The 22,334-nt window shown below is 39.8% G+C and overlaps 2 protein-coding genes and 1 long non-coding RNA gene across 3 annotated transcripts; 1 reads left to right on the forward strand and 2 right to left on the reverse strand.

Annotated features, from left to right (window-relative positions):
* Positions 1-5,592: 5,592 nt before the first annotated feature.
* LOC121970458 (threonine synthase, chloroplastic-like) lies at positions 5,593-7,581 on the reverse strand. The gene has a single exon (XM_042521203.1). It carries the CDS (start codon positions 7,506-7,508, stop codon positions 5,853-5,855), a length of 1,656 nt encoding a protein of 551 aa, XP_042377137.1. The 5' UTR covers positions 7,509-7,581; the 3' UTR covers positions 5,593-5,852.
* A 136-nt stretch (positions 7,582-7,717) lies between these two features.
* Positions 7,718-10,528, forward strand: LOC121970465 (guanine nucleotide-binding protein subunit beta-like protein A). Its single transcript, XM_042521215.1, has 2 exons — positions 7,718-8,653; positions 10,266-10,528. Exons 1-2 carry the CDS (start codon positions 7,778-7,780, stop codon positions 10,362-10,364), a joined length of 975 nt encoding a protein of 324 aa, XP_042377149.1. The 5' UTR covers positions 7,718-7,777; the 3' UTR covers positions 10,365-10,528.
* Positions 10,529-14,847: 4,319 nt separating this feature from the next.
* Positions 14,848-15,276, reverse strand: LOC121981970. Its single transcript, XR_006111980.1, has 3 exons — positions 15,115-15,276; positions 14,958-15,017; positions 14,848-14,875 (listed from the first exon to the last, which is right to left on the reverse strand). It is a non-coding gene; the product is annotated as an uncharacterized LOC121981970 (long non-coding RNA).
* Positions 15,277-22,334: the final 7,058 nt, after the last annotated feature.

A 22,334-nucleotide genomic window follows, 5' to 3' on the forward strand; every position in this document is an offset into this window, starting at 1 on the left:
TAAAAAGATGGTTGAAACGGGCAAGAATATAATTTTTTCATTGGTATATCGTTTGATCGAGTTAGCATTAGTTTTACCAGTTGCAACTGCTTCTGTTGAAAGAGTTTTTTCTGCGATGAAAATTATCAAGACTGATTTGTGTAATAGGACAGGGATGAGTGGATGAATGACAGTTTGATAGTATACATCGAGAATGATATTTTTGCTACAATTGAAAATGAGTAAATTTTACAACATTTTCAACAGATGAACACTCGTAGGATCAAGTTGTCTCCTCTTGTTTGTATGTCTAGATCTGATATGGCTTGGACCTTTTATGGCGGATATCGGTGCACAGACTCCCTTTTTTTATATTTTTAGAGAGAGGGAATTGATATATGATTTATTCGGTAGTTCAAGTATCAAAAAATAATTATATTATTGATATGCACATATTTTTATGTTTGTATCATTATCATTATCATTATCAATTTAGTACTTTTATCTTTTAATATATTTATTTGATAGTAAGATTTTTTTTAGTCTTTTTTTTTAGCACCCCTCTAAATATTTGTCTGGATCCGTTATTGATTGTAATAATAGAACTCCATGGAGATTAAAACATTTTTAATATGAAAAATATGATAACATAGCTTTAACTTTTTTAAAAGAATAAAAGTAGGGAAGCTCTTTCGATAACTAAATGTTTTTTTTTTGGCCCATTTAATTAAACAAGACGTCCAAGAAGACGGCAGCATTAAGAAAGTGACCAGTTAGGCAGGTGTGGTTAGGTCAACCTCCTCCGTCTTCCAGCCATATATATTTTATTCACAGACGAATTAGATGTTCAATTATTAACAGCAGCACCCATGCCATGCCATGACATGCCGTGCCGTGCATCACATGGCACCCACTCATGCACTGCATACTCAATGCTGCATATGATAAAATACAATAAATTCACATCTCAGATTTCATTTATTCTCCTAATTTGCAAACCAACCACGAAACCTGCCCATTAAAGGTGAATTAGTGGCGCACCACGATCTGGGGCCTGCACCGCACATGCGATTGGCAGATCCATGTGGGGGAGCACAAGGGCCTGCAACATATCGCAAAGCAGTCATTCTTGCTTAGCAGGGTAAAAGTATAGAGTAAAAGTGTAAAACTAAACTGAAAATTGGGGAAGAAATAAAAAGGACATCCTAAGTTTTTTTTCCTTGAATCATCGAAGGGGAACACTAAACATTTTTTTTTAATATAAGCGATAAGATGATTAAGGCAGGGCTTCCAAAGTTGGGATTGGAGTCAATAACGAATATGGTAATCAAATCAAAGAGGAGATAATACTCGGGGCCAACATGATTATATAGCTCAGCCAAAAAGTCCAGCAAATTAGACTTTTTGTCCAATCGGAACTCGAGTTCTCATGGTTCTCGGTAATCCCTAGCTGAGCCATTTTAGTTCGATTTAGAAGCACATAATCGCATGGTTCAACCGAACGATATAATCGATCAAACTTTTTAACCAATCGGATCCCGAGTCCCCCCACTTGATCGGACTCCGAATCCTCAGAGAGGCCATGTCGAGTCCTTAAAGAGGTCAAGTTGAGTTCTTAAATAGGCCGAGTCCTCAAGGTGGTCTACAACCTTTAGCCGAGTCTACCTCCTCCGAGAGCAAGGTCCGATCGAATGATGGAGGAGACTTAGCCAGCCTATTATAGAGTGCATCAATGGTCCACCAACTCAACATTTCTTTTTGACATTTTATGTAATCGTTGCTAGGAAATCATAGGAATATTCCCTGAGCAAGTTGTATACCGGAAACTTCTACCTTGCAAAGCGTAGGAATTGAAAGGTCTATTCTAGGAAAGATGTCATAGTATTATAATGGTCAGCCCTATTTTAATAATGTATCGAGATTCGTACAGAGAAGAAATGTAACACTATATAAGGAATCTCCATCTACAAGTGCATGTACGCGAGGCTTCGCTATCAAAGTTGATGGTTCATCGTTTCTATTCTTTATCTTCTCCACTACCGCTTGTCTGACTTAAACGTTGTAGTGTCTGCACCAGAGACCTCTCCCTGAGCCGATGATTGATGTTTTTTTGCTTCTAATTCTTCTACTTGATACGCAGGTTCACTCACAGCACAAGGTCCCACCCATCTAAAGTTCCCTCGCGGTCAACATCGAAGTCACCTATCCAAGGTTCCATCCTCCCCAATTCAGACTGATCAATCAGATATAATGATTTTACAATTCAATTAATTTTGGAATAGAGTCCGGCTCTATAAATTAAGAAAGTACAATAGCTCCTGATATAAATTCTAACTTCACAAGTGATTTAATCGTTATAGATATATCCTACATGAGAATTGAACCCTAATTATTTAAAAAATACATTCTGCTTCTTACATCCACACTAAGTCCTAAGGGGCATAACACTAAACAACTTATGAAAGTTTGACAAAAATCAAAAGATATCTCATTTTTTTTTTAATCATCAAAATTTATATTTTTAATCAAAAGAACGTCCCACCCATCATCTTTTCCTGTGCAATGACAATGTTATCCTCGATATCTTTGCCACATATTTTAAATGTAATGCCAGATGAATTTGATTTATTCAACAATATTCATGTCGTAATAATTATGAGTTTATAATTACTAAAATAAATAATTATGAGTTTATAATTACTAAAATAAAAATTTATCTTGTTCGACAATATTTATATTACAATATCTATGATTTTATCGATGCTTTAATACATATTTATTTTTTTCTATAGGAGATTACAGAAAAGACTTATTTTGTTAACTGGTTATGATAGAACTGTGGAGACGATAAATAGTATGAAAATAATGTATTGGAGAGCTATACACAGGTTTCTGTTGGGGGTGTGTTTTGATTAACAATAAGGAATGCCCTTTAATGATTTAAAAAAACAGGACGCCTTGATTTTTGCCCATGAAAGTTCATATAGTAGAGGACAGTCGTTCTAAAGTGGGACCTTCTGGTTATAGATTAACTGATTAAACTGGATGTTCCCCATTAGATTTTATAAACAGTGAGCTTGCATTGTTGAAGAAAATGGTTGCCAACCACAAGCGCAAGGGGACAAGAAAATGATGGGACTAGATAGAATTGCACCAACTAAAAGTGACAGATATTCTTTGTAAAGTGCTTTTGCTGTTATCCTTTTCTGCACCTCTGCTTCTGGATGCTGTTTCCACCTGCTACTTGGAAACTCAAATGTTTAAAATAACTAAAAGTTATTAATTTGAAGCTCAACTGATCCAATAAAAACTTACCTCTAAGTTTCTTGTACATTATGAATGACATGGTTCCAAACGAAATAGGATTTCATGGGAGATTCTATGGACAATCAGCTTGGTTCATGGCTTACTCCAGTGAAGAAATAAAAATAAGAGGAATAGAGAGAAGGACACAAAATGCATATTCACAAGCCACCTCTCTCTTTTGCCTCTCCCTTTCTCTCTATTCACTCAAATAAACCATATTACTCTTTGTTATATGAGACAACTCATCTTGTCAGGCTACCCAACCCTCCCGAAGCTCTAAACTTATTCAACCCATCTAGCCCAATTGAACGAACTAGCTCACCCAATTCACCAATCATAAATTTTCATTTAGTCTAACCAACTTGATCGATTCCTCCAACCTGATATTCTGTCATTCTTGCACTCACGCTGCTCCACCCGAACATGTTTTGGAGTTCACAAGCACCATATCAACCATGAGCAAATGAGTCTTAAATTCTCCATCCAAATAATGGAATGTGAATCATAGAGGGAACCAGGACATTTCCTTTCCATTCCCCGCGACCAAATATGAGTAAGTTTATGTCTCATAAATCATTTACATAATGGCATATCTCCAGAGATGAAAAAAGAGGACAATGGAAGTTGCAAACCTTAGTCTGAAAAATATTAGAAAATGCTGCTGGGCCTTGATCTTGATTCTTGAGAGTTGAGACTGTTGATGTTGAAGATGACGGGGATTAGTTCTTACCTCTTAGGGCATCCACAGATGGAGCCGCTCCTTCACCTGTTTTTTATTTTTTTAATTAAAATAATTTTTTTAATTTAAATATAATACTGGAGGTGTTTTTTAATTATGACATAGATATATGGTGTGGGGGTTTAAAAAAATGTGGGACCCATGAAAAAATTGTTGAGAGGTTTTTTTTTTTTTTTGATAGTGGAGAGATGTGTGAGGTTTTTTACTTTTTGACGTGGCGTGGATGTGGCAACGAAGGAGCTCCTCCAACGATTGTGGATGCTCGTAGTCATTACAAATGTCTTTACAGAGAGAATAAACACTTTTATATTAGAAGAAAATTATGAAGAAATCTAGAAACATAATGGGAGATTTACAAGCATCCACAATGGGAGCTCCTTGAATGGGAGCTCCCATTGTGGATGTGGTATAGGGGAGGTAGCTATCTCATTTTTGGGAAGAAGCTGCTTCTTCCTTTTTTTTTTTTTTTTTTTAATTTAAATTAACAAATCAATAAATTTTTTATTTAGGTCTTTTATTTCAAATAATGTAATTTATTTTTTAATTATTAATATTATTTAGTGATAATTTATGAATTTAAGTTTTATTTATAAAGGGCAACCCGATATACGAAGCTCTCGTCATACGGGATCCCGGGGAAAGATCCATTGTACACAGCCTTAGCCTGCTTTTTGCAAGAGACTATTTCCAGGATTCGAATTCGTGACCTTTTGATCACATGACAACAATTTTACTGTTGCGCCAAGGCTCCCCTTCTTAAATTTTATTTATATATAAGATAAATTATAATGGAAAAGTGTGGGGCCCATAAAAAAATTAGTTAGAGGATTTTTTTATATAATGGAGAGATATATAGAAATTTTTACTTTGATGCGCCGCTAATGTGGAGCTCTTGGAGAGCTCCCACAACATGGCGGGAGCTCTCCAAAAACTCCCTCGATGTCACATTAGTGTCACGTCAAAAGTAAACAATCTCACACACCTCTCTACTATAAAGACACCTCTCACCAACTCCTTTATGAGCTCCATATTTTCTCACAAATTATTATTTTTTGATATTTTATTGTTTTTATTTAAAAAAATAAACTTACAGAAAATAAAAAAAAAAAAGAGCAAGGAGCAAGTTTAAGGAGCCACTTTTTGCCATAAATGAGGGAGCTCCCTCACTTGAGCCACATAGACAATGGGGCTCCAAGGAAAGAATTCTGGATAAGGAAGGAGGTCAGATTAAGGGGTATCTATATGGGCCAATGGATTCAATAAAGTATTTTTGTGTTTTCATGACCATTTTAAGTTTCTATTTCACCTCATACTTTTCAGTTTTAACATCAATTTAAGGTCGCCTCGAAAACAAATCTCTATGATCAAACTGCCAGATTGTGTCAACCATGAGAAAGTGCTTTCATCAAGAAGATAAAATTCTCAAAATTGTTGTCAAAATCCTAAGTTCTTCACTGAACAATGAGGTTGCCATTACTGCAAGACTTAACTTTATTCTATCCCATTGCAAACACTCAGACAATAATTTAACATATAGATTAGAAGCACAATTCAGGTAAAAAGGAAAGTAAAGAAGTGATTCAGCAATCTCAAAATCGATAACAATCCTAATACTCAGTCAAAGCTAATGCTATTAGAACATACTGGCACAAACTCAATGAAACTCACCTCAATAGCATCCTACAGTTATCTGACTCCTCATCATTTAAGTTGAGAAATAATAGGGATTTCAAAGCATTGGTGCACTAGATCATAATTCTTACTGAAAAATAAGACACGGAGGGAGTTCAAAGCCAATGAATCTGAGATTTGAGATAACTCACATTGTTCAAAGGCCAACCTTAACATTGAGCTTCTCCTTCAAGACATCCATGACAGAGCCAAAATTAGCCTTCACGTTTACTGGTGGATTTGAAAATCGACAAGCCATGTCTGATATCTCCTTGGAGTGGTAGTCAACTTTGGACTGTGCGAATTTTAGGCCATGCGCAGTGCTAACTACTATGGTGCGGTCTTTGGTCTCAATCACTCCCTTCTCCCTCAGCTTGAACAGTGCCGCGAGAGCAACTCCTGTGTGAGGGCAGGCAAACATGCCTGTGCGGTCAGCGAGGGACATGGCGTCCATAAGTTCCTCCTCCGTTGCCTCCTCGACAATGCCATTCGTTGCCTGGAGCGCGAAAACAGCTCGATCAATGGAGACCGGATCACCGATTTGGATAGCTGATGCGAATGTGTCTGCAGCAACGATCGGCTTGAAGTCAGACCACCCAGATTTATAATGCAGGTAGAGAGGGTTGGCGTTGGCCGCCTGCGCACAAACGAGACGCGGCACACGGTCAACCAGTCCAAGCTCCCGGCACATCTCGAAGCCTTTATAGAAGGCGTAGATGTTGCCAAGATTGCCGCCTGGGACGATGACCCAGTCTGGCACTTCCCAATCGAACTGCTGCAGGATCTCAATGGCGGCAGTCTTCTGGCCCTCGAGGCGGAGGGAGTTGAGGGAGTTAGCGAGGTAGATGGGGAGCTCGGCAGTAACTTCGCGGATTAGGCGCATGCAGCCGTCAAAATCCGTGTCGATGGAGAGAACTGTGGCGCCGTTGGCAATCGGCTGGACAAGCTGGGCGAGAGATATGCGATCTGCAGGGAGGAAGACAATCGAGGGGATCCTGGCGGCGGCACAGTAGGCCGAAAGGGCAGCAGAAGTGTCCCCAGTGGAGGCGCACCCAACGCCGGCAATCGGGCGGTTGAGGGGAGCGCGGCGAAGGCGATTAACCTGGCTGACGAGGACGGTCATGCCGAGGTCCTTAAAAGAACCGGTGTGGGAGATGCCACAATGCTTGACCCAGAGATCAGGCATACCGCCTAAGTGATCGCGGCCGAGACGCTCGGCCCAGAAGAGGTTCGAGTTTCCCTCGAAGAGGGAGACAATGTGATCTGGATCGATCTCAGGGAGAACAAATTCTTTCTTGGACCAGACGCCGGAGCCATACGGCCAGGTGGTGCGGCCAACGCGAGAATCGAAGAGATCACGCCAGTAGGAGCCCGGGAAGCGCTTCAGAGCAGCGAAATCGTGGCGGACGTCGAGGAGGCCGCCGGAGCGACTACGGTATACCACGTCGTCGAGGGAGTAGGTTTCGGTGGAATCAGCAGAGGCGTTGAAGGGCACGTAGCAAGCCGAAAAACCATGCGAGCCGCTCGCCTCATCGCGACGATGAGCCTCCTCGCGGATGTTCTCATCCGCTGACCGCCGGATCTTGACCTTCTGCTGGTTTCCGCCGCTTTCACTGGCCGTCGCGGAGCATGAGATCCCAACCCCCCGACGGCAGTGGCGAAGGACGAGAAAGGGAACGTTAGGGTTCCGGAGGAGAGGGGACGCTTTTAGGGTTGGGACTCGTCGGGCGTCGTCGTTGCAGGAAAGTTGACGGTGGAGACGGGGAGAGGAGAACAAAGGGGAGGACACGGCGGCGTGGGAAGCTATGGCCATGGCGTCGGCGGCGTCGGGGAGGAGAGAGTAGATTGTGGGGATAGAATGGAGATTTGGGCAATTGCCAAAAGTGAAGAGTTAATTGCAAAACTTGTAATGGGCCGGGAACAGGCCCAAGAAGCATCTTTAACGATTTGATCCACCACACCATTTCGAAACCCTAGCCGAGACGCCAAACCCTTCACTATAAATTGACATCTCATACGCCCAACGCTCGCCCTCCTCGCTTCATTGTCCCCGCTGCTGTGTTCTACTCCGCCGACAGCAAGATGGCTGACACCTTGGTCCTCCGAGGCACCATGCGCGGCCACTCAGACGTGGTCACTGCCATCGCCGCTCCCATCGACAATTCCGACATGATCGTCTCCTCCTCCCGGGACAGGTCCGTCCTCGTCTGGCATCTCACCAAGGACGCCCCTGCCGCCAGCCTTGATGGTGCCGGAGGGGGATCTTCCTATGGTGTGCCCCGGCGTCGACTCACCGGCCATTCTCACTTTGTCCAGGACGTGGTCCTCTCTTCCGATGGCCAGTTCGCCTTATCCGGTTCCTGGGATGGCGACCTTCGCCTCTGGGATCTCGCTACCGGACTCACCACTCGTCGCTTCTGCGGCCACACCAAGGACGTCATCTCCGTCGCTTTCTCCGTCGACAACCGCCAGATCGTGTCGGCCTCACGCGACCGGACCATCAAGCTTTGGAATACCCTCGGGGAGTGCAAGTACACCATTCAGGATGCCGATGCGCACACCAACTGGGTCAGCTGCGTCCGCTTCAGTCCCAATGCTTACCAGCCTACCATTGTCTCTGGATCTTGGGACCGTACTGTGAAAGTCTGGAACTTGTCTAACTGCAAACTTCGATGCACTCTTGCTGGTCATGGTGGCTACGTCAATACAGTTGCCGTTAGCCCCGATGGATCCCTTTGTGCTAGTGGTGGCAAGGACGGAGTTACGCTTCTCTGGGATTTGGCCGAGGGAAAGCGCCTTTATTCGCTTGATGCAGGAGCTATTATTCATGCTCTTTGCTTCAGCCCCAATCGTTACTGGCTTTGCGCTGCCACTCAAGAGAGCGTCAAGATCTGGGACCTCGAGAGTAAGTCTGTTGTGCAGGATCTTAAGCCTGAGACCACTGCCACCAAGAACCAGGTAATTAGGTTTTCATTTTACTTCACTGCAAGATTAAGTCATGGTTAGTTTTTTGTTACTCTAATTAATGTTCTTATTTGGTTTCTAATGTGTTTTGAGGCTCTTGCTTTGATAACGATACATTTTCAGTTTTCTAATTTCTATTATTATTAAGAGATCATGGGTAGAGTGTGATTGTGGATTAGATGTGATTGGACCAATGTGTTGGAATATGTGAACCAGAAGCCCCGCCAGTTCTTTGTTTTTGATTGATCTGAGCCAGGTTCTGATTTGCCCAGCGTGTTGAACTAATTATCTGTTCAGAGTCCACAAAATCTTCCACTTTACTTTTCAAAACATTGGATTGAACTGTACACTTAAAAAAAACAGATTTTTTTATTTAATTTCTCGGATTCATTTCTTAATTGTTCATTTTCATATCTGGCTTCTCGTTTGGTAACTATTCTTCAGAAAATATGATAAAAAAGTAGAGGCATTGTTTTCTTTCTTATTTGGAGTGGTTTTTCGGAGGATATGTTTTATATCTTGATTTCTTATTGTCATTTGGTTTTGAGAATTAAATTGAAATTTCTTTTAGTATATGTTATGTTTTTTTTTGTTAATTTAGAGATTTGTATGATTTTCAATTGTGGAGTGCAAAAATTGCCAATGTCTATTTCAAACCTAGATGAAAAAATGTCTTAAAGTGATAACTTTAAGCCCTGGCAATCAGTGCTTATTAATTCTGTAAGCATGCATACTAGTTTTTTGTATCTTACTATTGAATAAACGAATAAGATGCATACAGATGACTCTAAATAGTTGGGATTAACATTGTTCACTGATGTTGATGTTGTGAGTGCAAGATTAGTATATATGAAATAAAGTGCGAACTATTCAAAGGTGTAGAAATTTTATCATTTCTGTTGTTTTGTTTATTCATAAAGATGAAGTACCAAGATTTTAAAGTTGAAGGATTTAGGCAATGGTTGCTAAAGATTGGAAGAATGCAACATTTAAGATTTTACATATTACATCAAACTCATGATTTCAGATGGGAGATGAAAAATGCCAATCAATGAAATTCTTTTATACCTTAAGATATGCTTGAGCTGATGTTTTCAATTCTTGAGTTACTTTAGTCTCATGATAGGCTGAATTACTTGTCCTCTTGCATTTAAGGTGATCATATTGTTGGATCCTGATATTAGACATGATAGGTATGACTGAAGGTTATACAAGCGGCAAGGAATTTTTTTTCCCACTAAAACCATATGCAAACTTGATAGCTTTTATTATATATTCAATTCTGTTGATTAGTCGCTGTTTTTTAATACTTTCTCCTTTCTTTGAATTTATAAAGTTTAAACAGATTGGTTTGGGTTTTTCTTTGTCATGCTGGACAGATTTTTGCTTAACATGGTTCTGTGCTGATACTATATTTTTTTGGTCAAAACTTTAAATTGTCATTGCTGAACTATTTGTTTTATCCTCATCAGATTCTGAAAGTGATTTTACATCTCTCATTTGTCTGTACGCTTAAATTTTTTATTGGATAGTTAATTAGCAAATACCAATCAAGTTAGTTCAATTATCTGATTCATGTTTCTTTGATTGGTTTAAATGTACGCAGATGCTGTATTGCACAAGCTTGACTTGGAGCGCTGATGGCAGTACTCTTTTCACCGGTTACACGGACGGAGCGATCAGAGTGTGGGAGATACGATACTAGAGACATGGATGGAGTTTCTCCTCTTTGGAGTTACATTTTACTAGCCAAAATTTTATTTCTGAATGAACAAATTCTATTGATGCTTTCCTAGCTTTAAGATACCGACTCATTTCTGCTTATGTCTCATTTTGTCCGTCATTGGAATTTTAAGTTGCTTTTCTCAAGTTTCCACCATGCTACACAAGTGTAGTACTCGCTCGTATTAATTGCTGGCTTGAATGAACTATTTACTTTCAATTTTTACAAAAGCGGTTTTTACATTTTAAAACCCAAGTCTAGGAATTAAAAAATGTGCATGATCAATATGTCGGTTGAGTTTTTGGTTCTAAGCTTTTAATTAAAAAGATTCTATGGATTTCTGCTTCTTCCCCTGAAACTAGGCGTCTTTACGTGGGTCGGATCTTCTGGTCCCAAAATTCCTGGTCCCTCCTTGGTCCGCACAAGTATTATAAAACTCTCTCACGTGTCAAGCTCCAGCGCCCTAGCCTTGTGATTTCTTTCTCCTCTCGATTTCTTCTCCAACGTCGTCTCCTCCCAGTGTCGCCTCCTCCGCAGCCAAAGCCTTCGTCGTTTGCGACCTCCCTCCGAAGTCGCGTCCCTCTCGCGACCTCCCTCCAGCGCCACCTCTGCGCAAAGGCCTTACCCTCTCGACGACCAGCGCCACCTCCCTCCCTCCGACCTCCAGCGTCGCCTCCTCCGCAACCAAAGCCTTCGTCGACTGTGGCCTCCCTCTGAAGCTGCGTCCCTCCCGCGACCTCCCTCCAGTGCCACCTCCGCGCAAAGGCCTTACCCTCTCAACGACCAACGCCGCCTCCCTCCCTCCGACCTCCAGCGCCGCCGCCTTCTCCTAGCGTCGGGGACCTCCATTGCCGCCCTCGTCGCCTGCGGCCTACCGTCCTCCACCTCCTGCCGACTTCCAGCGCCGCCTCCTGTTTTGTTTAGGTATTCTCCAGCAAGCCTGATTTTTTGTACGCTTTGAACATTTATTGGTTGCCCGTTTCGAAATTCTCCATAATAATTCGTCGATTGTTTTTCCCTCGACTGAAATCCTTGTCTTTTAGAATTTGTAATGTCTCGTCTGCCTTTAGCAAAATGATCAGTTGGCGTTGTTGCCTTTTGCGTTTTGGCGATCAAAAAGTTCAGCTTTTCCTATTGTTCATGAAGTCTCTGTTCATCTCCGAAAACCTTCTTCAAAGATCCCTTTTTTATCATGGAAGAATCGTTTTCTAAGTTTCAAGTATTTGTCTGTTAAGATTATGAAACGTTTACATTACGTTGCAAGGATAAATATATATTTGGTCCTAAAGTTTTTGCATGTGCTAGTTGCTAGTTGCTAAGATTATGTTAAGATTATATTCTGTTAGTTGCATGTGCTAGTTGCTAGTTGCTAAAATCCATATTGTCAAAAGGTATTTTGTTTACTTAATTGTTTCTGGCATTTTGTTTGTCTTGTCATTTTAACAATGTTAAATTTTATGATCCATATTGTCAAAAGGCATTTGCATGATCCATGTGGAATTGTTTATGAAATACCAATAACCAAAGATTATTTTTTGAAAGGATTAATCTGAGAACTTATCCAGATTTAAATAACAAGCATAGAAGAAAGTTAAATAAAGAAGTAAACTGTTGATCTTCCAGGTCTCTCTCCATTGGTAGTTTAATATTTTTGAGGCTTGCTAATAGGATAAAATAACTTTCCAACACAATTACAACCTCCTGTAACTAATATGCTATCCTAAATTACTAGAGAGAAGTGAAAATAAGACATAAATACAATCAAAATATACATGCAAACGAGAATGACAATATTGTAAAAATGTACTTTAAGATACTACCTTGGATTAGGATTTCCTTTTACTACTTTTTGCCCATATTTGTGCCATTTGTAGCCATCATCATCAAGAAGATCAACCTCACTTCTTGTCTGGACGATGATCCTAGGCTCATTTGAAGTCTTTTGAGAAGATGCTGTCACGTTCCTACAGATCAGAGAAAGACAATTACACTATCTGAAAACAACATAAATGTTACAAAAATTGTATGTTTTTGTTATATCAACACGGTATTGTATGTTTTTTAATTATTGAGTTTTGATTAAGTTGATTTGAAATTCAGCAAAGAGGATATGACTTCTTCTCATGGTTTGACCCAGAATCGTCAGAGAAAAGTAAGACAATTATTAATAAGTTGAAGAAGAATAACAACAAATTAAAGTTGGAAATTAGTGGATTGAAGAAATGTACTAGTTACGAGGATGATGTTGAATACAAGGATGTTCTGGATGATGTGAACAACAACCATGTAATAATGCAGTTGAGTGATGAAATATGTTCATTGAATAGGAAATTTAGAATTGCTATTAGAGTTGCTATCGTTGTAGTTGTATGTACTTGGATTGTGATGATGAATATGTGGTTGAAGTAACTTATTTTTTTATGTAACTTATGTAGACGTGCAACTTCAGAGTTAAATTATTGACAATCTTTGAGTCGACCTCTAGAATACTGTATTCCATTCTAGATTCAAACTCTAATTATTTTAACATTCCTAGTAGTATTTCATCATTATTCTATCAGCTCTGTGTGCAATCATTGGCAACATGCTTTGGCTTGTTTGATTATGAGCCATATTCATGCATTTGTAGGCCCCCGGAGGAAGAAAAAAACCACAGCAGAAGCAGAAGCAGAAGCAGAAGCAGAAGCAGAAGCATATTCATGCATGATCATAAGCCACCATATTCATGCAGAAGTAGAAGCATATTCATGCATTTCGTGAGCCATATTCATGCATTATCATTCTTTTTTATGAAGTTTCATTTTTCATAAGCCGCTGGAGGAAGAAAAAAAATAAAGAAAAGAAAAGGTGGCCACAGATTTATCTACATAGGAGGAAAAATGGGAGAATATATCTTTTCTTCAGTCCAAAACCATAGTAGCTCAAAACATATCTTAGATGACAAAACCACAGGGCAGGTTCTTCATACAAGATGTAAACACATCACAATATAGCAAAACCAACCGAATGCCAATCAAACACATCACAATCTCATCCACTTATCACCATAAAATAATATCATCACAAGATCAAATGCACATCTCACATCAATACATTCACAATAAAATTCTGATAACCAAACCAAATCTTTACAAACAAATCAACATGAACTTTAGTTTAACACTAATGAAAAATTCAAATACTAATGGATAAGTTCCCACATGTCTAAGTACTTGTTGAAAAATTCAACAGCAACTTTCATATCTCTTCGTACTTTTGCAATAGCAACCATTCTCTTGTAGATTATCTGCACAGTGTAGGTATAAGACTTACAATTCGTTGTTCAAGAAATTCATAAAAAAAGCCATAACATCTAAAGAGAAAACAAATATTAAAAAAAAACCAATTAACTTGGTTAAGTCATAGAGTTGCATTTAGCACCATAAATTGATAGTATTATGTCATCTAACACAGATTATGCCATACACACTTTAATCACAAAACCAAAAGTAAAAAATTCACCATACCCTTTGTAGCATTATTCCAGGTAATTTGTCGGAAAATAACCAAGATGAGATGGTTGATGCACCTATGACATAATAGTAAAACATTATCAAGTGTATTCTCAACTGTAAACTATTTAAAAAACCAAGCTAAATTCTTAAATGGTGTAATTTGTATATAAAATAAATATCAGTATTAAATTAGGTCATTTAATGAAAGATTATGAACTTGTATTAAAAATAAATACCTGAGAAAGTTTTGATGCCAATAATGGTGGGAATTGAGTCTCAGTCCTACTAACACTATCAACGGAGCTACCAATTGTTGGCACGGAATTTATAGGCTAAAACAAAAAAAAAATATAGTTTTAGATAGTTATAACATAAATTCTCTTAAATTAACATCCTTCAAACAAATACTAACTTGCTCAACTGTAAATTATTTAAAAAACCAAGCTAAATTACTAAATGGTGTAAGATTTTCTATCAAATGCATAGGCTATATACACTTCAGATAGAGCGACAAGATTGGTGCAAAGTTTAGGATCCAATAATTACTACCAGATCACATACACCAAGGATCGTTGCACTGAACTGAATTCAATCTTTAGCTACCCGACAGCTCTGAAGCAGATAAACAAATTATCATATTAGACAACCTTTGATGCAACACATCTCAGTGAATCTTCAATTAGATGCTAGAAACAAAGTTATGCCTCGTACATGTTAATTATTAAATGCTTCTGTTGGTGTTATTGATGACATTAAATTAAACAGAGCTGACTGACAGGAGAAGATGCACATGGTCAAGATCAAGCACTTGAAGCTTACAACTTGCAATCAGTGCAACAATGGCAAATGCTGCTAACTACAACATCAGTGAAAGCAATTCAAGTTGCAAGTAGGAGGAATAAATACCTGAGAAAGTTGTGATGCTAATAATGGTGGGAATTGAGTCTCAGTCATACTAACATTATCAACAGAGCTACCAATTGATGAGAAATTAATAGACTACAACAAAAAAATAAAATACAGTTTTAGAAAGTTATAACATAAATTTTCTTAGATTAACATAAGTCAAACAAATACTAACTTGTTGATTGATCCGGTCACATTGTACGATGGCCATGCTGGAAATAGTTTGATCTACACCCTGTGTATAGAAAAGAAAAATTAATTTAAGTTGTTCAAATTTAACAAATAATACCAAATAAATAAAAATTTGGAAGTTATGGAGTAAAAACCATTACAATCGTTGAAGCTTGATTTGTTTTGCTCGATGCTTTTCTTTTCCTTGAAGTCTTCTCTAACCCACCTTTCAACTTTTTACCTGAGACTGTTTTCTTCTTGGTTTTAATTCCTTTCACTCCAGTAGAGTTCCCTTCACCATAATCAAATTCCCAAGATTCTTGGCTCACTTTTAATTGTTGGATATTAGATTCATTAACTTGTAACTTAACATCCACCATCTTACACAAGCTCAACATAACATCTTTAAGAACCTTGTAAGTGTCATATCTTTTTGCTGCCTTGGTAACCAACTGAACATTCAACCCATACAAATCTTTGTATCGCATGTTTTGAAGTACTTTTGGATCCAAACTAGCATTGTTGGTCATTGAATCATTAACTCCAAAAAATCTAATTTTTGTTTTTCTTGTCCACCTTTTCAGTACATACTGACTTGGGGTCTTCATGATATTATTCCACGTAAATATTTTCAGAATACGAGAACACAAAATTCCAGCAAATTCATATTTTTTGCAACTACACTCAATTTTTTTAGACTTCTTATCAAGTGTAACTATATGATGGTGTCTCTTTTTGTGAGGAGTAACTTTATATTTTGTAAATGTATCAGCATCCTCACAAATTTCAAGACTAGAATCATGAGATAAGCACCATTCTTGTTGAAAACACTTGTATACCTCAGGAATATAAATTTCACTAGCATGCTTTAAAATCTCAATTGGAAACATTAAATATGGAACAGTTGTACTTGATCTGAAATCAGCTTTTAATTCCTCATATCGACGATCATCAAGGAGTCTTTGGAAGTGATTGAAGAAGTCTAAACACTTGTGTTTATAAGTGACATATTTGTTCACAATACTATTCATGCTCTCACTTCTTTGGGTTGTAGTCATATCTGCATAAAACATTTGCCGTCCATATATTAAAACCTACTTTTCCTTTATGTTGTACATGCGCCTCAACCAATCATTGTCTTCAAGTGCATACTTGGCCAACATCATGTTCCATGCTGAAATAAAATCTTCCTCTTCATCAAAATCATATATACATGAGGCAAAATCTTTAGAAAAGTCTCTAAACTAAGAAAAAACTCCACTCAAATGTATGACGACATTTTGATAAATGTGCCAAATACACAAACGATGATGTATTTTAGACCATCTAGAATCTAATGCCTTTGCCATTGTTGCATCTTGATCTGTAAGAATAGTAGTTAGTTTTTTCTCACCCATAGCTTTAGTTAATGTATTAAACAGCCACTCAAAAGTCAAACTAGTTTCATCATATAATAAAGCAACACAAAAAAGTATCGATTGTTTATGATGATTAACACCCACAAACAATGCAATTGGCCGACCTTCATTGTTTTTTCTGTAGGTTGTATCAAAGTAAATAACATCTCCAAAATTAGCATAATCAGCTCTCATCTTAGCATCAGACAAAAAAATATTAGTAATCAAATCATCTTCATCAACTTGAATAACATAAAAAAAATTAGGATCATCAAACTACATTTTCTGCAAATACTCCAATACAGCTCCTGTATCCCCAACTCTCATATTTATTGTTCTTTTGGATCGTAAGTAATTTTTGTAATCCTTAGGAATAAATCCTAAATTCTTCCTCCCACCTACTTGTCTCACCATAAGATCATGAGATGCTTTTGGGGGGATTCCCACATCACTTGCAAACTCAATATGTTTCGCTGCATAAAAAGATATATTTCTATGACTTCTATAGAGATGAGTTTTGTTTGGACTTGAGAGATAATGATTATGCTCTTTAACAAATTACACCACAGTAAACTTACTTTTTCTCCGATTACTACTCTTCATGTTAGCCTCACAACCAAATCTAGTTTCATCACGACTTGCTGTTGGAGCAATCCCAATGGTCCGCGGGACCATGTGTTTTGGTGTTTGGGTAAAGGATTTAAGTTAGGATTACCCTCGTTATTTGATATGTGTATGTGAGTGTGCAGGTTTGCAGGACACATATGATTCAGCTTGATGACTTCGGGTCCGGTGAAGGATGGAGCATCCGAGGGACCGTGGACAAGGCAGCAAGGACAAGGGCCGAAGGAAGCGACTTCGAGGCATACGCGAAGGATGACATTGTGGACGAGCCGCGGGCTTGGATGCATCCGAGGGACGAGAGCCAAAGGAAGTAGGCTTGAAGATAAGAAGTCAAGGTTGCACAGAAGAGTCAAGTGAGTCGTGAGGGTACGAGTGCATGAGAGATTGTACTCGAGGAAAAATCCCGTGGGGGGGGGGGGGCACTGTAGCAGTCAACGAGTAATGTAGCAGTTGACGGTACTGTAGAAGTTACTGTAGCAGTCGACTGATGCACTGTAGCAGTTGACTGGTGCACTGTAGCGTCGACTGGTAGAGAGCCGTTGGGCCGGCACCAGTCGACTGGTGCAAGGACCAGTCGACTGGTAACGGGCAAATCAGCTTACTGATTTGCTCCAAGCTCTATAGGAAGGAGCTTGGGATGGCCTGCCAAGGTGACGAAATTAGACTTGGTTAAAGCCAAATTAGTAGTCACCAAAGTGCTCAAGGTCTCTTGTGTCCAAGTGTTTTTGGTTGGTGTTGTGGTGAGGTTTCTCCACCCACAAGGAGTTACTTGAGTAGTCGGAGTTTGCCGGGGGCTAATCCACTTTATGGACAGCCGTGGAGTAGGAGCATCATCTCCGAACCACGTTACATCAACGTGCATTGGTTTGCTTGTTCTTTTCTTTGTCATTAGCTTTTGTATTCGTAATTAGTATTTGTATTTCCGCTTGCGAACTAACGAATATGTAGGAAGCGAGTAATTGGGGGCGCCGTCCATTCAACCCCCCTTCTAGCCGGCCGCAAGATCCCCAACAAGTGGTATCAGAGCTAGGTGAGCTCTTGTTGGACTAATCGCCAAGAGAGCGGCTAGAGGAAGAAGATGGAGTCTGAAGGACCGCTCGGATGGGATATCCGAATTCCATCTCCGTACGACAAAGAAGACTTCAATTATTGGAGGAAGCGGTTGGAGACATGGTTTCAAATGGATTGGAACCAATGGGTTGTCTTGAGTGACCCATTTGAAGCTCCTACGGACAAGAAGGGTAAACGCCTCCGACCTCGGCATTGGACCGAAGAGCAATGAGAGCAAGCGGAGGCGGATAAGAAGGTAACAAAAACTTTGTTAAATCTATTACCCTCTAACATAATTTTGAGTGTAGGTGAGTACGAGAATGCAAACGACCTTTGGAAAAAGGTAATTTCACTTCATGAGAGTTCTACACAAATCCAAGAAGAGGAGGAACCCAAGGAGAAAGACTCATTGGTCCAAGAAGAGAAGGACCAATCGAATGTTGACACGAGTTCAACATCCGAGGAGGAGAAGGAAGATGAGGAGGTGCCATCCACATTTTCAAGGGAGGAAGAAGTGGAATCATCCACATCTTCAAGTGAAGAGGAAGAAGAGAAATCCAAGGAAGAGGAGATCTTGGAAGCTCAACCCTCCACCTCAACTATCAAGAAGAGCACAAAGGACCACATCAAATGTTTTGAGTGTGGTAAGATGGGGCACTACAAGAGTAGGTGTCCTTCGCTCAAGAAGATAAAGGAGGTAAACCCTAAACTCACTAAAGTTAATTTAGAAACTAATGTGAGTTGTAGGAAGAAGAAGAAAGAGAAGAAGCACATTAGATGCTTCACAAGTGAAGAAATGGGTCACTACCACACCAAATGCCCAAGGAAGGGAGAGCTCAAGAAATTGGCACATTTGAAGATGTGGGAAAAGAAGTGGAGGAATAATGGAGGCTCGAGTCAAGGGGGAGCTCCAAAGGTAAAGGGTAAGGTAAACCCTAGTTTAAATTTGAAGTCCAATTTAAATTCCTCCATGCATGCTAGGAATAATTCTTATCATTTACCCATGCAAAATTTGGATTTAAATATCATGATAGGAATAGGGTAAATATCGATCATAACCCTAGGAGACCTATGCATGATAGATCTAGGAAAGTTAAATTCTCATTACCTAAGGAGAAGAAGGTAATAGAGAACCAAGACATTAATCCCAAGAAATGGAGACATATGCCTAGGAAGGGTAGGTCTAGGAATGTCCAAGGTGGACAAATTAACTCTAGGGTTAGGAACCTAGAGAAGGAGAATCAAGCTTTAAGGGTAAAGCTTGATAAGTTAGAACAATTCCTTAAGAGATTCAATTTTGGATCTAAGGAATTAAGTATGGTGTTGGGTAGTCAAAGACCCAACAATGATAGATCGGGCTTGGGATACCGATCTAGTCCCTCCAAAGCCAAAAGGAGACCATGTGCTAGGGTGACACATGATAAGGGCAAGGGAGAGTCATCTAAAACCAATGAGAAGAAATATGCTAGTGTTGCATATGATTATGGCAAGGATAATGTGTCCAAGGTGCACCACTGTGGTTTAGCCATAATGGAGAAAGCATCTAAGAAGATGGCTAAGGTTAAGAGCTCTAGGGGGAGCTCAAAGAGTCAATTTAGGATCCATAACCAATGGATCTCAGGTGGGTACTACTTGGGAGTCTAGGTTGGGTCATGGAATGTGCCAAGTGGTTTAGAGACGGACTTGAGTCTCAAACCTAGGGATTTGACACACATGATTTGTGTTTCATGCAAGAAATATGACATTTGGGGTCATATGACATGATAATTGATTTTGGATGTATAAATGGCATATAAACCAATGCTAGGGATGCATTATGGGTTGGTATGAGCAAATACATCAAGAGGAAGCCAAAACTAGGACTTTAGGTCAAGGTTCAATTGAACCATTTAGCTAGTTTTGGATTTTGTGTCAATCTTGGGATTGGTGATAGATACATTTTGTAATATATTTTTTCCAAGTAGACAAGGGTACAATAGACCTCTCCACAAAATTTAGGGATTTTTGGAGGTATAGGAAAATTCTGGTGCATTTCTGAAGTTGGCCTGAAAAGACTGATTTTTTCAGAAATAGGGTACCAGTCGACTGGTAACAATATTTTTGAGCACAGAATGTCTCTGTAAGCTCATTTTTATAAGGGCAGTCGACTAGTTCCGAGACCAGTTGATTGATAACAGTAGATTTCGACCACAGAATGCTTCTGTAAGGTTCTGTCGAAGGAGGCAGTCGACTGGCACTCAGGGGCAGTCGACTGATACTAGTCTGATATTGTTTTTCAGTGCTGTTTGTGACCGTGTCAACTCGTTTAAATGTATGGAATCCATGGGGGATAAATACATGAGTTTGGGTCAGTTTGGATGATAAGTTTTCAACAATTGGGATATTATTGGAGAACTTTTTGGATGTTAGGCAAAGGGGGAGAAGTAAGGTTTAGTTGGGAAAACCTTAAATGCCTTTGCATAGGGGGAGCCTTGTGATAGGTTCTTAAAAATCTCTGTGGGAAAATCCTAGCTCATTGGGGAGCTTAGGTGTAGGGGAAGCCTTGGGATAGGTTCAAATGCATGATGCATTGTTTCAGCGGTGTAAGTCTAAGTGTGTAGCCTTGGCAACGTAAGTCTATTCGGCGGTGTAAGTCCAAGTGTGTAGCCTTGGCAACCTAAGTCCATTCGGCGGTGTAAGTCCAAGTGTGTAGCCTTGGCAACGTAAGTCCATTCGGCAGTGTAAGTCCAAGTGTGTAGCCTTGGCAACATAAGTCCATTCGGCGGTGTAAGTCCAAGTGTGTAGCCTTGGCATCGTAAGTCCATTGTTTTTAGCATGTTTATTTGCTATTTGTTTTCCCTAACTTAAATGTATTGCCAAACATCAAAAAGGGGGAGATTGTTGGAGCAATTCCAATGGTCCACGAGACCATGTGTTTTGGTGTTTGGGCAAAGGGTTTAAGTTAGGATTACCCTCGTTATTTGATATGTGTATGTGAGTGTGCAGGTTTGCAGGACACATATGATTCAGCTTGATGACTTCGGGTCCGGTGAAGGATGGAGCATCCGAGGGACCGTGGACAAGGCAGCAAGGACAAGGGCCGAAGGAAGCGACTTCGAGGCATACGCGAAGGATGACATTGTGGACGAGCCGCGGGCTTGGATGCATCCGAGGGACGAGAGCCAAAGGAAGTAGGCTTGAAGATAAGAAGTCAAGGCTGCAAAGAAGAGTCAAGTGAGTCGTGAGGGTACGAGTGCATGAGAGATTGTACTCGAGGAAAAATCCCGTGGGGGGTACTGTAGCAGTCAACGGGCAATGTAGCAGTAACTGTAGCAGTCGACTGGTGCACTGTAGCAGTCGACTGGTGCACTGTAGCGTCGACTGGTAGAGAGCCGTTGAGAGAGCCATTGGGCTGGCACCAGTCGACTGGTGCAAGGACCAGTCAATTGGTAACGGACAAATCAGCTTACTGATTTGCTCCAAGCTCTATAAAAAGGAGCTTGGGATGGCCGGCCAAGGTGACGAAATTAGACTTGGTTAAAGCCAAATTAGTAGTCACCAAAGTGCTCAAGGTCTCTTGTGTCCAAGTGTTCTTGGTTGGTGTTGTGGTAAGGTTTCTCCACCCACAAGGAGTTACTTGATTAGCCGGAGTTTGCAGGGGGCTAATCCACCCAAGGATCGGGATCGTCCACCTTACGGACAACCGTGGAGTAGAAGCATCATCTCCGAACCACGTTACATCAACATGCATTGGTTTGCTTGTTCTTTTCTTTGTCATTAGCTTTTGTATTCGTAATTAGTATTTGTATTTCCGCTTGCGCACTAACGAATACGTAGGAAGCGAGTAATTGGGGGCGCCGTCCATTCAACCCCCCTTCTAGCCGGCCGCAAGATCCCCAACACTTGCTTTGACATAAATATCTCGTTGTCTTTTCCTCTTTTGCCTTGGGCACAACAATAAAAAACTCTATCAAGTAATTTACCCGATTTATCATTGTGGATTTTACCTCTCCTTATGCCAAATCCCACTTTTTTAGCGTATGACAAATAAAATTGATATGCATCTTCTTCTGTATCAAATTCCAACCCCATTTGTGGTATATCCAAATCTGTTTCAATGTTTAAGCCTATAAAATCAGACAAACAAAGAAAAAATAAATTTATCCAGTAAATTTTGATATATTGAAACTCCATACATTCCCAATATAAATCTTATTACCTTCATCAATAACATCAAAGTCCCCTTCCCGACTAGCTTTATTTTCGTTAAAATTCAAATGACGACAACTCGTAGATTCACCCTCCATGATAATTACTTGAAACTCTGGTGC

This window comes from Zingiber officinale, chromosome 1B (genome assembly GCF_018446385.1).
Source record: "Zingiber officinale cultivar Zhangliang chromosome 1B, Zo_v1.1, whole genome shotgun sequence".
Lineage (NCBI taxonomy): Eukaryota > Viridiplantae > Streptophyta > Magnoliopsida > Zingiberales > Zingiberaceae > Zingiber > Zingiber officinale.